Source organism: Ambystoma mexicanum, chromosome 2q (assembly GCF_040938575.1).
Source record: "Ambystoma mexicanum isolate Mex_15411 chromosome 2q, UKY_AmexF1_1, whole genome shotgun sequence".
NCBI lineage: Eukaryota > Metazoa > Chordata > Amphibia > Caudata > Ambystomatidae > Ambystoma > Ambystoma mexicanum.
The window spans coordinates 365,935,819-365,954,320 of record NC_090924.1 but is presented as its reverse complement, the minus strand read 5'-3'; the positions used below and the strand labels follow the sequence as shown (position 1 = coordinate 365,954,320).

The 18,502-nt window shown below is 46.0% G+C and overlaps 1 protein-coding gene across 2 annotated transcripts in view; it reads right to left on the bottom strand.

The window, feature by feature from the left end:
* Positions 1-18,502, bottom strand: part of SCNN1B (sodium channel epithelial 1 subunit beta) — a 449,291-nt gene that overhangs the window by 150,772 nt on the left and 280,017 nt on the right. For both annotated transcript variants that reach the window (XM_069647395.1, XM_069647396.1), the window contains exon 7: positions 17,327-17,434. In XM_069647395.1, coding sequence (XP_069503496.1) covers positions 17,327-17,434 — 108 coding nt within the window. The remainder of the gene's footprint in view (positions 1-17,326; positions 17,435-18,502) is intronic.

Sequence of the window (18,502 nt, the reverse complement as noted above, 5' to 3'; positions counted from 1 at the left end):
GTTTATTTATGTCGTGCCTATACACAACAAAGCGCTTCAAGGCAAGGGGGGAAACAAGGGAAAATACAATGACATTCTTGCAGGCCAATAACAGTAAGAATGTGAAATTAACTATTGTACTCGGCCTGATGACATTTCAGATAGTGCAAGAGCTAAGAAAGAGATAAGGATGGAAGGGGGAGAGTGGGAAGGAAATGGAAACAGACAGACGACTACCGTACTAGGCCTGACAACATTTCTGGTAGAGCCGGAGAAAACAAAAGATGAGGGAGAGGGGTGCAGGAGGGGAGGAACAAAACAAGCGACTATCGTACTAGGCCTGACGACATTTCAAATAGTGCTGGAGGTGGGGGTTGGGAGGAAAAAACAAGGGGAGGGTGAGGACAGACGAGGTTGCTATCATACTAGGTCCAGGGACAATTCTGAGTAAGTGCATAGAAGAAAGTAAGGGGAGGAGATAGGAAAAGGGAGAGGAGGAGAGAACAGAGCGTAGCAGTCAAAAACAGTGTAGAAGCAAGAGGGGAGAGCAAATACAATTGCAGAAGTCAGTAGTAACACATAATGTTGCAAGCCTGGATACAAGATGAAGATGGGAACAGCATGATTCAGGGCCACCATGAGAAAGGGTGACACACCGTGAATCAATGAAGTCCATAAAGTCAAATCCAGCATTGGCCACAAGACGGTGATAGTGAAACCAGAATGTATCAGGATAGACTCCGGCATAAGTAGACTGGATTAGGGAGGGCCAGGGGGGCGGCTGTTGCCACCATCCCAGTACTCAATGGCTAACCTCCGAGCTCGAGCTCGTACTGAAGAAATCTGACCCTGTTTTTCTGCTTTACATTTCAAGCACAAAGAGAAACGGCAGCACAAGTTCCCGCTGAAACCTCCGTGAATCATCTTTCAAGTATATCCATTTATAAGCTGCGCGTTTCAAAGGGAAAGTGAATAGTGGTACCGGTGGGTATTGAGAGTGCAAATGGTGGGCGATTAAGCAGAAGAGGGCGCATAATGAGAGGCATGGTGTGTGAAACAAAGACCACGAGCACCTCTAGCCAGTACCTGGGCCCCGGGAATGTGGAATGACCTCCCTGAAATCTGGACTCTTTCCTGTCCTGTGAGATTCAAAAAAGATTTGAAAAGTCAGCTTTTTCCATTGTCTGGATTCGAGGCACCCTCAATTCTTTAAAAAGAGTCTGCATCTCGGGGATGGCCGTGTTCAGCCACACACAAGTAATGACCAAACATTAAGCATGATTGCAAAGAATCCAGCCACTGCTTCAGTTCAGTAACTCATGGCTAAGCGAAGCCCTACCTTATCAGGCCTAACCCCATTGGCATAGCTGTGGATCCTTTGCAATGTGCGTTGTGGTTGCCTTTTTTACTGTTTGTTGTTTCCACAAATGCCCCAACCCTTGAAATTGAAGACTGGCGAAGTTTAATTCCAGAAATTCAGACAGAGCCACTAACGCCTCCCCCTTTCAACTGCTCCCACCTCCGCAAGAGCCCCTACCACACTTCCATGCTATGTTTGGCACACCTGTGATTAGCAGTGAAGCTAGGAGTAACCTCAGAGAGCATGTCATGCATTTTGTAAGAAATTACAATCACAAATGTAACGACTGCTTTCTTTGGTAAGCACCAAACCCAGCTGTAGCATCACCCCGGCCCTCATCGACCTACACTGGCTCCCACTGCATGCAGAAATCACCTTCAAGGCAGTCGCCGTCAAGTCAACCAGCTACCTCGCACAGAATCTCAGCATCTCTGGTGAACAGCGCACCACCAGATGCTAGGACGCATGCAGACTTGAAATCCGCCGCTGCAAAAAGGAAAGGACCAGAAAGCAAGCCTTTGCTGCCAACGCCCCAAGATTATGGAACATCCTCCCTGTCGGCATCAATTAGGCTCGCCCCCACACTTCTACAATTTAGAAAAGAACTCTAGACCCACCTCTTCAAGGAATCCCTCCTCCTCAACACCAAGGCTATCACATCGCCCCTCGCGCTTACTGACTTGCTAGATGCCACCAGCCCCTCTCCCCACTCAGCCTGTACAGCTGTACTCGCCCTGTGCCCCTCTCTATCCTATCCCCCGCTGCACATCTGTTCTGTTACCTCTGAAAAGCACTCGGTTCTATACTGTTGTATAACTCTGTAAAGTGCTCCGTTCTGTATTGGTGTATGCCTCTTTAAAGCACTGTGCTGCTTCTCGAAGCTAGGCCTGTGCTCAATAAATACAATAATAATATAAGCATATTTATAATCAAAGATATCCAACTTCACAAAATATATAAAGAAACCGCTTCAGGTTGCGTCTCCCCAACCCAAAGATCAGGTATAAGGCATGTTCGAGGTTGAGATCCAAACCTGTACACTGCCATCAACCCCAGGAATGTAGAGTCTGAGCGCTGTGGAGACTGGATTCCTTTCAGTGCCTTTGCTTCATAACCTGCTGGGGGTCTTGTCTCCTTGATATTGATTCTGCCATGTCCGATCTAGGTGATCTGCTCTTCCTGAATGGCTCTAGATGGTGATCTATAGTGGAGCTATAGTGATCCATGACCTAGAAATTGCGGGCCTTCAGCCTTTGTGGAGACTAGCTTCTCGATTGTTGGAGCGATAATGCTAGCCTGGTGAGAATGTTTATCTGTATGGAAGATATTTAGAGTCAACTATGTCTATCACTATCTTCATTTTAAGTCACCTTAGTAAGATGACGAGAGATCATTTCAAGAGACCTTGTGGTGAGTGGCCACTCCATTCTTCTCTTTATGAAAATTAACTTTCTTAATCTTCGCCTAGATTTCTTCTTCCCGCCTCTACATCCAGTACACGGAAAAAAGTCATCATTAATTTTTAAACCGATTTATTTTCATTTTTTTATCCATATAGATTCCAAGGCCCTAGAGAATGGCAGTGAAGCTTTCAAGACAAGTCTTGGCCAGCCCTTCAGGAAGTCAATAAGAGGGATCAGAAGACGAAGGATGCGGCTGATCCTTGCTTACACTTAGAAGTTCTGAAGCCTCTTTTTTTGCCTCGTCTTTCAAGCGACTAATCAGAAGAATAGTTCTATCTATGCTTCAACACATTTACATCCAATGCAACATCTTGGTCCCAATGTGTTCTGCGTGCATGTAATATTTACAGCAGGTACCATGTAGTCGAGCCGGGGTGATAGCTCAAGGGCAACAGGATGGTCGTGGGAACAACACAGTGCAAAGCACTATGGGTGCCAAATGCCTTGCTCGCTTAGAGGCTGAAGTCTGGCATGAAGCGCGATATAAGATATAAATACCCAATTAATGTTCCCTTCTTATGTCACCAGGTATCTTTATTTCATGCCTGTAGACACTCACTGAAAGTATCGCCACTGCTTTCTACATTTTTGCTGTTGCAAAAAGGAATCATTTTGGTTTTCTGCATGACAGTAATAATGACCTTCCTTCACTTACCCTCTTAAGAACAGCTTAGTCATTACCATTGTAACTTTGCATTATTTGTAAAATGTCATTTAGTATATTGAAAAATTATGAAATACATTTTTTTTAAAATAAAGTATCACACCGTTATTGAAAGGGAGTTTGTCATACATGCTTGTAGTATATCCTCAGATGGTGCACTCTAGGTGGGTTAAAAAATTAAAATTACACGCAACATTTTAATTATTTTGATTCATGTAGGACAGCATAAAATAAACGCTATCAGCTAATAATGTCCCCATACATGATGTTGCCGGGAAAAGCCATTGGTGACATTATATATGGCGAGATTATGTATGGGGACGGGTTGGGGGATGTCTCCTGCTCCCATTAAAACAAAAAAATTAAAAACAGGGTTTGCGGGGGTGTCCCCCACACGTTCAGTGTAATAATGTCTCCGCAAAAAACAGCAAATTTTTTCTCAGGGGACATTTTTGCAGGGACTTTATTACATAAAACCAACAAAAAAAAAACAGTTCAAAGCTGAATAATTCACCCATTTTTGTTTGCTCTAAGTGACCCGGAGGTATATTCCAGCAGAATGCACAGGACTTCTAAAGGTGGTAAAAGAAGAGGATCAAAGAGCATTAGAGAAACCGGGGATTTGCTCAGGGCGTCAACAAATATATGTAGAGCTTAATTTTTGGGGGCGTTTGGCCTGCCACTTATTTTTCAGCCCCTGAACTTATTGTCTCAGACTCACTTTAATTATGAAGTGGTGATAGTCAGTGCATCCATCAACCACAATGAGCAGGTGCGAGATGTAGTGTAACCCCAAATAGGTCGGCACTGTGGGGAGCCGCTATGGGTGGTGGCAGCAGTGGAGGGTGGGGGACTGCCCGCCCGCAGTGTCACTGGAGCGAGTGCTAGAAAATATTTGGGTCCTGGCACTTTTTTTTTTTTTATTTTGTATTTTTTTTACAAATTAAGCACTGAATACAAGTAGGACAAATTGATAGGGGAAGTATGTACAGCACAGTTCCCAAAAAGACACATTACCCCATCATCTCTTGTTGCGTCAAATTCCTCTCAATATGACGTCTTCTGAGCTGGTGACAACACCTTAAAAAAAACAAAACCTCTTTCACCAGAACCCCTTTATCCGGGTCAGCCAGGCAATCTGGCTTGCAATGGGCTCTGGTGAAAGGGTGCAGCTCTTTTCTTTCTCCTGTGCCAAGAGATGTGAACCCCGGGAAAGTTACCAGCATCGTTACTGATTGGAGAGACAGGGAATTCATGAGGAGGACCGAGCCAATGCCGAGCCAGGCAGTCTGGCCTGGCTCTAAGGGCCACACACGGCCCGAGCCAGGAAAATGGTAGCGGAAAAGACGAAATACAACAGTTAGTCAATCCCACACACACATTTGTACAAACTAGACCTGGTGCTGAAAAGACATGTGAAAAAGTGTCAAAATCGCAAAAAGGGCTAACTTCCTGGGTTCACCACTTAACTAAAGTGTGTGATCCTGGGCAAATCATCTAATCTCACTGTTGAAACAACATTTTTAGAAAAGCCTGTGCATGGGTGTCCGTAGGAAGGCAGAGACCCATGCAGCGGTCACACCAGTTGTGAAACCTTTGTGTGGGTCATGCACACCTTTTAGCTTTTGTTATAGCAAAACGTGTGACTGGATTGGGATGTCTGCCCACAATCAGAGGCACGTTAATGTGGTTTTCATTAAAAAATGGTTAATTATTATCTAATTTCCAATTAAAGGGAAATCTTAAATATTTCAATGAATTAGTGTCACACAAACTCTTAATTTGAAGTTACAATCTGAAAAGTTTGGTTTAGAAAATATGAATATTCGTACTATATGTAATATGTATATATAAATGTAGTGTGAGTGCAATTAATAGCTGTGGTTTCAGATATTGAAATATGTATTTTGCATTTGCTTAAACATGTTTGTAACAAATGAGAAGCCAAGGCATTTTAACATGATGCTGTATTTTACCCATCAGTTTCCCCCACTGTTCTCCTGTATAGTTCCTGCAAGGCCAGTCATGAGATGATGGCCAGACATCTTGCCTGTTTTGCCCTCCACCCCAAACAATTCCTGCTTTGCAATGTATTAACATTACCTGAAACAAAAGCGAAATCCACGAGGGGTAAAGGCCGCACTGGGGCCCCTTTTCGTGCAGAAGACGAGGTGGTGAGTGCAGCGACTGAGCACTGCATTTCAGAAGAAGTGCAGCCTGCATTCTCCTGGCAGAATGAATCGCTGCTGGGGAACAGACACCACCAGAGAGAGGCTTCCTACCCCTATTATAAGCAATGAACATTTTCTTGCGGATTATTTATTTTTGAAAAGCAGGCCGATCCCAGGCTGCTCTTGGCTTGGTTTCAAGGACCCATTGGCTTGAACCTCGGATCGAGCTCCAAGGACAACCTGACCGGAGATGGCTCAAGCCCCGCTTGGCTCTTTCACCTCTAAGTATCGTTCACTGTTGTCGGTGGTAGGTTTGGGTGGGGCCTCAGTACCCAGAAAAAATGCTCCCAAAGCTTCTGGTGGTGACCCTCTAGCAGGTTAATCTGCTCCATCATGGGATGTGTTTGTAGGGGAAGGGATGGAAGCCGGCCACTGCAGATCTGCAGATCCACCCAAATGGAAGTATTTTATAATGGCGCAATCCCATAGGAAAACGTTCCATGAATCAGGCCCTTGGTGTTGTATTGATTTTGAATTAGCTGTAACGCAGGGAGTGGTGCGAGAGATGGAACGCTGGGAGAGAGGGGATTCGATATGCGACAGTTGGTGGGAGGCCGGCTATTCTGCGGCACGGTGGCCCCCTAACGAGAGGTTGATTTGCTGCACATGATAAATATATATGTTTCTCACCGTCTTACTGTGTCATCCTTACGTCAAATGCAACATGTGCCTTGCCCTGGAGCCCCTTATAGTCAGGATTGCGGTGCGGAGTGAGGGCAAGGGAGTGGGAGAAGGTTCCATTTGCAAGGTCAGGACACCTCATTTTGTGAGCCATGTGAGGCGCGAGAACACGCAGCAGAGTGGGGCTTGCCATCAGTAATCAAGATAATTTACCTATGAAGATGAAAAGGAAATTAAGTCCAAAACGTTTCAGCAAACGCCAAACACGGAAATGCACGCATAAAATAAACACAGAGGCATTCCTCATGTTAACAAACTGTGCGGTACACGGATTACGATTCCGAGAAGTTCCCTTGGGTTCTGCGGTGTCCCTGGCAGAGGAGCGGAACCAGGCATAGTCTGCGGCTATGCCCAGGGCAGGCAGGCGCCCTGTATGAAACAAGTTCTATACAATAAAAAAAAAAAATTGAAAAAAAATCGTCACACTCCGCCCCATGTCTCGCAACAGAAAGTTTTTTCTGCATCACTTGTCCCAGGCGCGTGCCCAAACCGGATGAGGTGAGTGGGGTCCCCATTGCTGCTTATTGCAGGTTTGCAGCTGGAGGCCAGCACCCAAGCTCCGACTGACGTCTAGGGCAATCCGCAATCAGGTTCGGACTGGCCTATAGGGCAATAGGCCCATGGCTCTAGCCAAAAATGCAAAATGCTGCTGTGGGCACGTTTTTTTGGTCAACTATTATGACCCCTGTGGGCCAATTTGATACGTTACTTCACCATGCGGCTAGTAGTTTTGTCCAATGTTGCTGAATACATATTTTTTTAATGCACAACTTGCATCAGATTTTATCAAAAACATCACCCAGGGGTACTATTCAAACAGTGCCGCAAAAGGAATGACTAGCCATTTGCAACCGTGGGCTACTTTTTCATTTGGGCCAGTGACAAGTGTATGGCCCAGTCCGACCCTTAGGCAATGCACGAAGGGTTGGCCTGTTCCTTTCTGCAACAATATGGGCCAGTGGAATGATTTTGAATACTGGGCAGCCGTCCGTTTTGTTAAATGCTACTAGACCAACGTGCTTTCAAATGAGGCACCATGTGCGATGCATTTTTTCCAGAAATGACTTCCTAGGTACCCCTTAAACAGTCGGTTATGAAAGTTCCTGGATTGTGATGTGCAAATATGTTTTGGCATCGTTGGAGGAATGTTGTGTCCCAGTCCAACTGCCCAGACACCCGGCTTGGAAGTTTCCTCGTGTTGCCTCGTATGTGAACTCGAAGATGTGGCTTTGAGTGAATTTGTACAGTGACAGGCCAGCAGCTTGCAACAGGTTGGATCTCGGGCTATCCCTACAAAATATTGGCATCAAAAATATCGCTGTACATATGGCCGTTTGTCTCAACATAGGCGATAATTCTGGGGCGATAATTTGTGGGGGTGTCACCCGCACATTTTAAAATAATGCAGGGGTTGCGGGGGTGTCCCCCTTAGGGTCCATGGGTCAATATCGCTGCAAAAATGTGGCGATATTTTTGTATCGCAATATTTTTGCGGGGATATTAACACATGGAACCAATCTCGGGTGTGTGTGTGCGCGCGCGAGTGGTGCGGCACTGGTGCCTGATGCACGATCAGGCCACGCCCCTTTCTTCCCAGCTGTCTGTCTTTGTCAGTTAATGGTCCGTCAAGTTCTGCTCAATGCATGGATGGTATGGCCAACATGCCTGCTGTTCTGGCAGGTGCCGGCTGCATCTGGTTCAAGCTCACATTACTCTTTCAGAAGTGAACCAATAGACTTGGTCCTTATAAACAAGGATAAAGCAACCTTCTTTCTTTTTTTTCTTCTTCACCCACGGCATAGTCACTTCAACCAAAGCTGATCTCCAGCCGAGTGGATGGTGTCCTGAACACTGCATCCAGACAGACATTCTGCACCAGAACAATGGCCACCAGAATTCACATAAGGGCGGCGTAAACCGATATAAGTGTTCAGTTTTTGATTACCTCAGTGTTGGAAACAGTCTTTGGATTTAAGACTCCCCCTCTCCCCCAACCACACCCCCCCGAAAGGCTGGGAATACAGCAGGAAATCACAGTGTAACATTAGTTAAAAGTTAAGATAAGGAACACAAGAATTTCTAAAATAGTAAAATCTATTATTAATTACCATTATAAAGGCTTTGGAGGAAAATGGGAGAAATTAAAATAAAACTAAAGTGAGTTTGTTCTCCGAATATTTTACCTTCCAATACCACCGACCTTTCCCCAACAGGACAGCAGAAAATATACTCACAATTTCATAAACAGCCAGTACAGTGGAGCGGCCAATATTTCTCTTTCACTGCTTGCATTGGACACAGAACGTGGCTGCAAACCTTCTAATGGAAGTCAAACATAAGTCCTTTGCACGCCATCAGAAAGGGGGCTGCACTGGTTGCCTTTGGTGAAAGGCTCTTTCGATAACAGAGACCTTGGTACAGTGCCTACCAGAGGACTGTCCAACAGAAGCAGTGTGCTCAAGTGAAGCCCGCCATCTAAAAAAACTCCCGTCACAGAATCTGTGGACTGAAAGCACCTCAGTTTCTCTGGAATTCCCCGGCCACTTGTTACAGGCTAGAAATCCCAAATGGCCTCAACAGTTACCCTATTATGGATGTGTGAGGTTAGCCAGTCTCTGGCTAAGTTCCCTCAATAAGAGGGCCTTCCTTGGCATATATTGCTCGTTAAAATGTATTTCACAGAAGATATCACTGAAGTCTACAACCACCTCATACCAACTTTATTTTACAGACGTCCAATAGATAAGACCTACATCTCGCAAGTATGTCCCGCCTAAGCTCCCAGCTAGTGAGCGTCCTGGACAGTGATGGCTTATTTAACAGCGATGGCATTAGAACAGGCCATAGGTGTGAGTCTGAATCTGTCCTGGTCCGCGTGTCTGATGACGGACATTGGACGCAGGTTGTGTTTCAGCCCTTATCACAGTGGACCTGTAAACTGATCTCAAGCCAATTGATCGGGGGTGCTTTTGGGGCAATTTTTGGGAACTAGTTGGGAATTTGGGGTACCACTTTGTTGCAAGGCATCTAATCCCTGAATGGTAGGGCTAATCAAGAGACTGTGGGCTATCTTTTATTGGCACAAGCTCCCATGAACCCTACTTGTGACTCGCCACCCTACTCATGGCACATACCTTTATAGGGCCCGCAACGGGTACCAATTGCAGTATCTTTCTTGAAAGTAATGTACAGAGGTATTTGAGGGCATGGTATTCAGTGCAGAAGTCCAGGTCTTATTCCAGGGCAGCCAGAGGAAGGATTAGAGTCTGGAATGCAATAGGCATTCGCCCGGGTGAAATGAGAGGAATGGTCTGAAATTAAACCTAGATACGACTCAAACAGGATTGTTCGATTTGAAAACTACTTCAGATTGGGTCCAGTCTTTGTGTATTGATGCCCACCCCTTTCTGGTGACCCAGGTGTACAACCTCAGCATCTTCTTTGAGAATAGCCTTATCTTGAGTGCCAGAGGGACTGTGAAATCCTGTGTTTGTATTTATTCCATTTGAGAACACCAATAGGCTATCATGCTCTTATGCCGACATAGAACCAAACAAACATGTATTGTGTGATCATCATCTGACGGATATGTCTATGGGACTTCGAAAGACTATGCATCTACGATTTCAGCATAATACTTTCACTTGGTGCACAACAAGGTATGCAAACCTGGATTTTGTTTGATTTTAATCTTGGATTAACATGCCATCAACCCTTTTCTCTGCATGACTGAGAACCAAGAACCAGAAGTGCAACCGACTGGACGGCATGAATGAGAAAGACTCTAGGCAGAGCTTCAAGTCTGCTGGAATAGGCACCCAACCGGACCCTGTTCTGCTATTCGAATGTGGGACGAGTCTCTTGCTGCAAAAACACGAGTCTCAGAGAGTAATTAACTGCACTTACATAGCACTCTTTAGCAGAGCATGATGTTCCCTAGCTGTTGGCAAACCTTAACACATTGGGCCACATTACAACCTCAGCGGTAGCCGTGCCAGTAGTACCGGCACGGCTGCCGCTGTAGTTGCATCCGGGACCAGCACCCGCAAATGGGCAATTACCGGTCCATTCGGAGTTTGGCGGACCGGTAATTGCCCATTCGTGGGTGCCAGTGTGAACGCCCTCCCCATTCCGCACCATAGGGCGGGATGGGGAGCATGGATGCGCCAGCACCGTTCATAACAGTGCCGGTGCATCCACGAGTTGTGCTCGAGAGTGCCTTCCATACCGCCGTGGCTTGCCTGGCAGTATTGAAGGCACCCGCGAGTACAACTCTGTGTATGGCGGTGCACTAGCAACAGTGCCGGTGCTCTACAAGCACCGTGGTTACTGTACCGCCATGCTCGTAATGAGGCCCATTGTCTGAAATTACCGTTTCTTGAGCTGCAGCCTATACATAAAGGCCACTAGAAGCCCTCCCTTGAGGAAACGAACAAGGCAGGATGTGCAATTTCGATGGTCCTTCGGATGTGAAGTGGCATTTCAGAAGATTCAGTGGGACATCACCTCTGCTGAAAACCTGTCATACTTCAACCCATTTGTTTGCACTGAGCTGATGGTCAATGCCAGTCCATTGGGGCTTGGTGCCATCCTGCCCTCTCATAAGCACAAAAAGCATTCTGTTAGACATCTCGTAGCCCTATGCTAGTCGAAATGTGTTTCAGGGAAGGAGCCGGCATATTCACAATCGGAGAAGGAAAGCTTAGTGGTGGTGGGGGCATGAGAACATTTCCACATGTCCGTGGAAAGCCCTTTACCATTGTAACGGATCACCAGGCTTGAACGTCCATTTATTGGAATGCCAAGTGCAAGATGCCTCCACGGATAGGTCTGAAGCTATAGGTACTATCCCACAGATGTCCTGTCCAGGCCACTGTAGAGTCCACGTCCGGTGAGGCTTCCCTGGCTGAAGAACGCAATAACTTCATCTCTCAGGGGGCCTCACCTGATCTAGTATTGCTGACCTAACTGATCGAAGCCACGAAAACTGACCCAACACTTGGCAAAAATGAGTGATATCATGTCTTCTCACCACTCGTCTCTGAAGCCAGTAAGTTCCAAGAGGGCACTGATGAAACCCGATCTTTGGGGAGATTGTCCTTGAAACACAAAACAATGATTTTACTCACTTTGGGTAGAGGCATTCTCAGAGATTGTCTATCATTACCCTGCAAAGCAAACCACTAAATCTCCATGAGTGCAGCTCTTGCCACAGTTAAACCTGAAGCTCTACCGAGTGTCCCGGAGGTAAGTGAGATTCCGGGAAGCAGGATGTTACCCTCCAGAGCAGTACTTGAGTGAGCTGGACCTCGGCAGCAGATGGGATGGAACGTTTGAGCTGGGAGTATTAGCATGGATTCTCAACATGTAATCAAGTCAGGAAAAATGCCTAAGTATTTGTCAAAACCTCTACAATTCACTGAGCGCCAAACATGGCTTAAACATGCTTTTGAAAATGATTATAGACATTTATGCAAATAGATTTCTCTCTGCAGGTACCAGACTTGAAGTGCAACAAATACATTTTGAAAGGGATATTGTGACAGACTAAGTTAAGATTGTATAGAAAGGCACAATGAAAAGGAAACCAGCTGCCCCAATAATCATGTGGGCAGAAGTCTATAGGTTTGTTCAGCAAATGTGCCAACTCTCTGCTTAGACCTGAACAACTCAGTACTAAAACCTTAGGCACAATAAAGATTATTCATGAACATAGGAAAGACCAGAAACCAGTATATTATAGCCTGGCTCTGGGTCAGACACATGCTACTTGAGTATGAAGTGTTATTCTTCCTTTTGTGATGAAGTCCCCTGCATAATCTTGGGGACCAATAGAGGGGTGATCCAAGGGGCCGTGGACCACCCTGGTTTAGGGGATGGTGGACTTTGAGAGGTATGGGGAATCAACAGGCCCGCCCCTTTGGGTGACTGCTCTATGGCAGGGGACAGTCACAAGAGCAGACCCACCAGCATCAGTCACCACCATGGAAAGAGGGTCATGCTCAAACCCCTTGGGGATACCTCTAGTACAAGTATTGCTATGCTTCGAGAGCCCTTGCAATTCCCAAGCCACATCCAAACTTTAGACAGTACGTAGTAATTAGGTATTCCCCGAGTTGCAACATTCTGAATTCACTGGCTAGTGTGGAAAGTCATTTGTGTTTTGGCCCACTGCTGAAGGAAACATTTGAGAGCATCAGTCAGAGGGAGTCCTGCAGGTACAAAGATGCACTCAACACACAAATCGAATGTAAAGAAATTTACATGCGTGTTCTCATGAGGGACAAAACAAACTCTGTACTCCCAGTAGCATCACAAATGCCAAAATAGAGATTACAACGTTACAATTTCTAGGCAACTAAAACATTACATTCACACTGACCATCGTCCCTTGCTCCCCAAAGTCTTTATTAACTTTTGATTTACATGCTGGGAATACAGAGGCACCAATTCCAAAGCATGCAATGAAAGGAGGACCCCAAAGAGGAAGAAAGGCGACCTCACACATGTCTAGGGCAATTTTAAAATCCAAGATTGTGGCAAGCCTTGATGTAAACACAGGCCAATCTCCTGACAGCGCACCTGACCAGAAGCACATGGCCCAATCACACACCAGACCAGCCCACATTACAAAGGTGTCCGTTTTGCCCTTATGCACAGCCAAAAGTGAGGCGAAAAAACACTCAAAAACAGCTTGCTCAAACAAACAGTGTGGGGTGTTCTAGAAGGATCTGGAGGAAGGCTGGTGGACCAGACTGTAATATTGATGACAAATAGGATGATTCACCACATACACTGCATTTGTGCCAGGGACTAGATGTTTGGTTGAATTCTTTGAAATAAGGAATTTAGTAACTCATGTCTCCTTACAAGGACATGAGTTACTACAAGGCCAGTAATACACCCCTGGTTGTCAGTATTGTTCTTATGGGGGTTAATATCAGTTGCCAATGCCACATATTTCGTCTTTAAAAGGGCACCTCTCAACAAGCTTGAATATCTATCAGTAAATATCAACTTTCAGTATTCCTCCATTTGTGCAGATGAAGAAGCGTTGATTGTTTCTTCATCCTCTTCCATTTATGAGAGCTCACCTTCATCTCTCAAACAGGCATGAGTGATTCCAGCCTAGTTGGCAAAACTACACAATCCTGGCGTGTTACAAACACTCTTCTTTAATTAATTACCTCGTTTGAGCAGGACCCATTTATTTCATCATAGACTACAGTGGGAATGTTATTTCTTGAAACCATTTAGTTCTGTTTGTAAAACAATTCTGACAAAGGGGGGCAGTATTCCACTATGCAGGTTTGCTGCTGTTGCTGGGCCCCTCCTCCATACTTCTGACAAGCTATTTTAATTCAACACACGACCCAGAGTGGCAAATCCCGGGTGACCAAGGGCAGGCAGTTTTCTACTCTGCAAGTATTCCACTACAAAGATGTGAGCAAGGAGACAATGAGAAAACTCTGGCCTTGACCTACCCCACTTGGTCTTGGTCATGGACTGCTTGTATTGAGGTACTTTTGCATTGCCTGTGTTGGTCGCTGGTTGACACTGGTCTTGAACTGTGCTCTGGAACCGGGAAGGTCGGGTCCGCCTGACAAAAACTGGGATTACTAGTTTGATCCTGGCCTCATCCTGGTCTCGGGTTGCTGGGCTGTTCGGCCACTCCAGTGTTACACCGTGCTCTGTAGGTCTTGGCTAGTGATTTTCGTGGTGCAGAGTTCCAGCTCGACCCCCCTGACTTTGCAGCGATTTTGTGGGTCTGTGCAGGGAGCATAGAGGGGCAAGGGCGAGATGGACTGACTGCCCCTTGAGCTGATCAGGTGTGCCCTGTTCCTGTCCCTGTCAGTGTTGTATTGTGTTGGGCTGGGAGCAAGAGGGGGGGTTGGCCGTTTGCTTCCTATTTCCACCCAGCAAAGAGTGTTACTTAGTGGCCCAACAGCTGGGTAGATTTTGTACCTGTATGGTTTGACCTTTTTTCCTTGTTCTATTGTCTGTTTTTGAGTGACTTGCCTCTTGCCATTTTTACCATCACTAGTGTTGGCATTACTTGTTGACACCTTGCGTTTATAACAGCTCATCAATATGTCTAAAAGGAAAGCCGTTACTCCAATTTCAGATAAGCACTGTCAGAAAAAAAGTGTTTAAATGTTTGAGCCAATTAAGGAGGTCAATGTCCTCATTTCCGAATTTAAACATTTAATTCAGGACATTGATTGCTTGGATCCCCCTGGGAAGAGGGAGAGGTTTTCTACAAGTGGGATGACAGCGATATGCGCTATTGGTTCTCTAATTGTGTAATTGGGGGTGATGGATGCAAGCGGATTGAGCAGGCCAAGAATGAAATTCCTCCTTCTGCTACCTCCGGCATCATATGGCCCACTCGCGGTTCTAGGTCATTTGGTCGAATCTAAATGGTCGACAGGACAAATGATCGACAGCAAAAGGTCGACAGGTCAAATGGTCGAATTTTATTTTTTTGTTTTTTCACATTTTTTTTTTGGGGGTCCCTCCCCAACCCCCTTTTTTTGTTGCTAAAAACCCCTTTTTCCCTAAACGAAAACCTAAAAAATATATATATATAAATAAAAATAAAAATTTGACCATTTGACCTGTCAACCAAATTGTGTCGACCATTTGTCTGTCGACCATTTGACTAGACACCCCCACTCGCTATAGGAAGACTGCCAGAAATTCCATGGAAGACATTGAGGCTCAGAGGAGACCTGATCAAACAGAGGGAAGGAATTTTGGTCGAATCTAAATGGTCGACAGGACAAATGGCCGACACCAAAATGATACTGGCATTTCAGATCGGAAGTTGTAAGATAGAAGTAGTTTGCCAAATCCGATCCAATACCTGATAACAACCATCTGCCAATACCTTCACACACATCCATCAGTTGTCGGCGCATGCGCAGGACACCGTCAGGTTACGGGACACCCAGAACCCCTGCGTCCAAGCACGAGTTCTTCATGGAAAACAACCAGTGGGTCCCTGCAAAGCATCCCCAATGATCACCTGCTTGTATGACGAGCCCTCTTTCATTCATTCCAGAAATCCGGACCTCATAAGAATAGACTCTGCACTCAAGACACACAACTTTACCAACCTTACACTATCTGACCATACACTCCAATACTTTTTCTTGCACACCGTTGTTGCGTTCAGCTTAGCACACGTAATATGTGCCTGTGTAGCCTACATATACTGAGAACGCATACACTGTCCCTGCCCACTGAAGCACTGCAGCAGCTGGACGGTCGCCATCGACGAGCTTTGCTTTGGCACCGTCACTTCGGTTAACGTATGCACTCCCTACTCCATCGCGGCCCTCCATGGACAGATCAGAGGGATCCCCAGATCACTGATTGGACAAGCCGGTTCAATCCGTCCCTCATCCCTCCGCGTGCCAGCACTCCCTGACACACGCGCCTCATCAGTTCTCCCCCTCCACCCTTCCATGACCCACCTACCTCTTCATCAGTGTCTCTCCCTTGCTCCACCCCTCATGGCTAACATGCCACTGCGCCCACCGTGGACGTATACCTCTCTACTTCTACCCCTCCGCCCACGCTAAATGGGCCTACTGTAGTGCTGCTCAACCTCTCTTACACCTGCCCTGCCCTTCCCTGGGGTACGGCCTATGCACCACTGTCAAAACTGCCCTGTCCCCGTCATACCCGCCTCTCTCCCCTCCACTTTCTTTGGCAACTCTGCCTCTTTGCTCCCTTCACCACAACCATTCCATCACGTGACTGTGAATGGGATACAGGCTATTTCGGCAGCTGCCCCCCTTTATCTGTTTACTCCCCATCTTTATTGAGTTCTGGGCGTTGGAGGGGACCTTACGACTCATTGCTTTAGACTTGCTAATGATGAACCCTTTCGATAGGCCCTGTTCAGTTTTTATTTTCAGTTCAGTTTTAAAGGCCTACCGTTTTATCGTGTTTAAATTGTACTGTGTTTAGTATTGTAAATTGTTTTATGGTCGTACATCACCCCACAGCCTCTGTGCCAGAGCTGGCTAGATAACATGTCTAAATAAATAAAACAAAAAAGAACTGCATACCACAGATTCTGCCCTTCTGCACTGCCCTTGTCACTTCCACTACGGTTCTATGTGATTTTACAGAAGAGTTTTTATTAGGAGGTATTTTTTTACTGAAAAAAATCCAGAATGTTATAATTCTATTTTTTGGGGGGCTTCACCCACAAGTCCTCCGTTTCCCCCATATTTTTACCCCCGCCCCCCAACTCCCTGCCCACCTGTTGGACCTCTTAGCCCCCCATATATAAATAAATATATTTTTTTTAAACAGTATTTTTTTTATAAACATTTTTTTGGTAAAAAAGGCCTTGAATAAAAAATCCTCGGCAAAATTGTTGGATACCTTCCAACAACATCTCCAACATATCTGTCTCTTTACCTAGGGTGATCAGACGTCCCGGTTTTGCCGGGACTGTCCCGGTTTTTGCTGCTCTGTCCCCCTTTCTCAAGATTGTTTCCATTGGAAACTGCAGTGGTCCTGGTTTTTGGTAGTCAGTCTTTATAGCTGACGAGCATAAATGCACAATCTCACACAGAAGAAATGCTGCATTTTACAACTTAAGATGGTGTTAGTTTGTGATAAATTAATTATAATATGTATTAATTTGAATAATAACACTTAAACCCCCTTCTCCTCCAACTGCTACTGAAGTGTAGTGCCTTTATAGACACTTTCAAGCGTTAGTCCTACTTTTATGTTAGTTGCCCTGTCCCGGTTTGTCACCCTATCTTTACCACTCATGGCTGGTGCTTCACAAATGTAGCCACCTTTTCTGTACCTTGATCTTCACCAACAACACCCTTCCTGTTACAGACCTTCCCTAATGCCCCTTCCTATCCACCGCTTTTTGTCGCTCCCGCGCGCAACGCCCCACCCCTTGATGACGTACCTGCAGGGAGTAGGAGCCGTTGAAGTCCCCGTAGAGATTGGCCACTGGCACATCCGATCCGTTGATCGTGCAGGGGGTATAGGGATCCCCCATATGCTGGATTTGATCCTGCAACATAATGAGACATCGACTTAATCAGCCTTAGTTTGACCACAATTGACCCCACTTCTGGATTTTTCGTCCACAGTCATGAGAATGAGAAGTGTATGTCTATGTAAATTTGCGTTGTAAAACATGCAACACAGACGCAAGCGTTCTTGGTGCTTAGCAGCATTGGACACGGGTGCAAGTACATGCTCGCTTGGCAGAGAAAAAAACAGGAGCAATGGGGTGCACGCCCCAATGAGCGCCTAATGGCCATTTGCACCAATGGAGTGGAGCTGGGTTACTTGCTCCAGTGACTTAAAGCCTCACTATAGGACTTAACGTTCCAAGTCCTGCAAATTCATGCGGGGTGAGAATCTCAGAAGATGATGCTGCAGCGGTCATTATCGGGTCAGGGGGGAAGACAGGTTTTCCGTCCTGTGGTGTGTAGGAGCTGCTGTGGGCTCCTCAGCAAGGAGTAATGATTAGGACAAAGGTTTTTTTTGTTATTGTGCTTACAACTGCATGATGGATCACAATGAGGGCAGAGAGTTCCAAAGTTGTGGGCCAGGAGCCAAGACGCGGCAGTTGCCGCTGCTCTTGCGGCTGGAAGGAGGGATTGTTAGGAGGTTGGGAACAGAGGTGTGGAGCCTCCTACGTGGGTGGTTACAGTGAATTTTTAAGGAGTGAGGGGACCCAATATTCCAGGTCCCTAGATATGAGAAAATGGGGATGGCTTAGCTGGTAACATAAGCATGAGGGGACTTTAAGGTGTGAGAACCAGAGGAAGGAACTTCTGAGGATGCAGGTATCGGGGAGGGGCCACAATAGCAATCTGTGGGCATATGTGCACGATACACGTTTTGCGATTGGATATTTCAACGGAGGTAGTGATACAGCTCTCAACTGCCATGGAGTTACTCGGTGTGGTGCCGGGTTCTCCCGGCTGATTTCGCTTTCATGCCAACCTTCGGCACTTGGCAGTTGTCCCAACACCTGAGACACGCCAGGACTTTGTGTCCTTGAAACGCAGAAAAAACACGCATTTTCTTTCTCTTCTTAAATGAAAACACTTGTAACAAACTTGAGTAA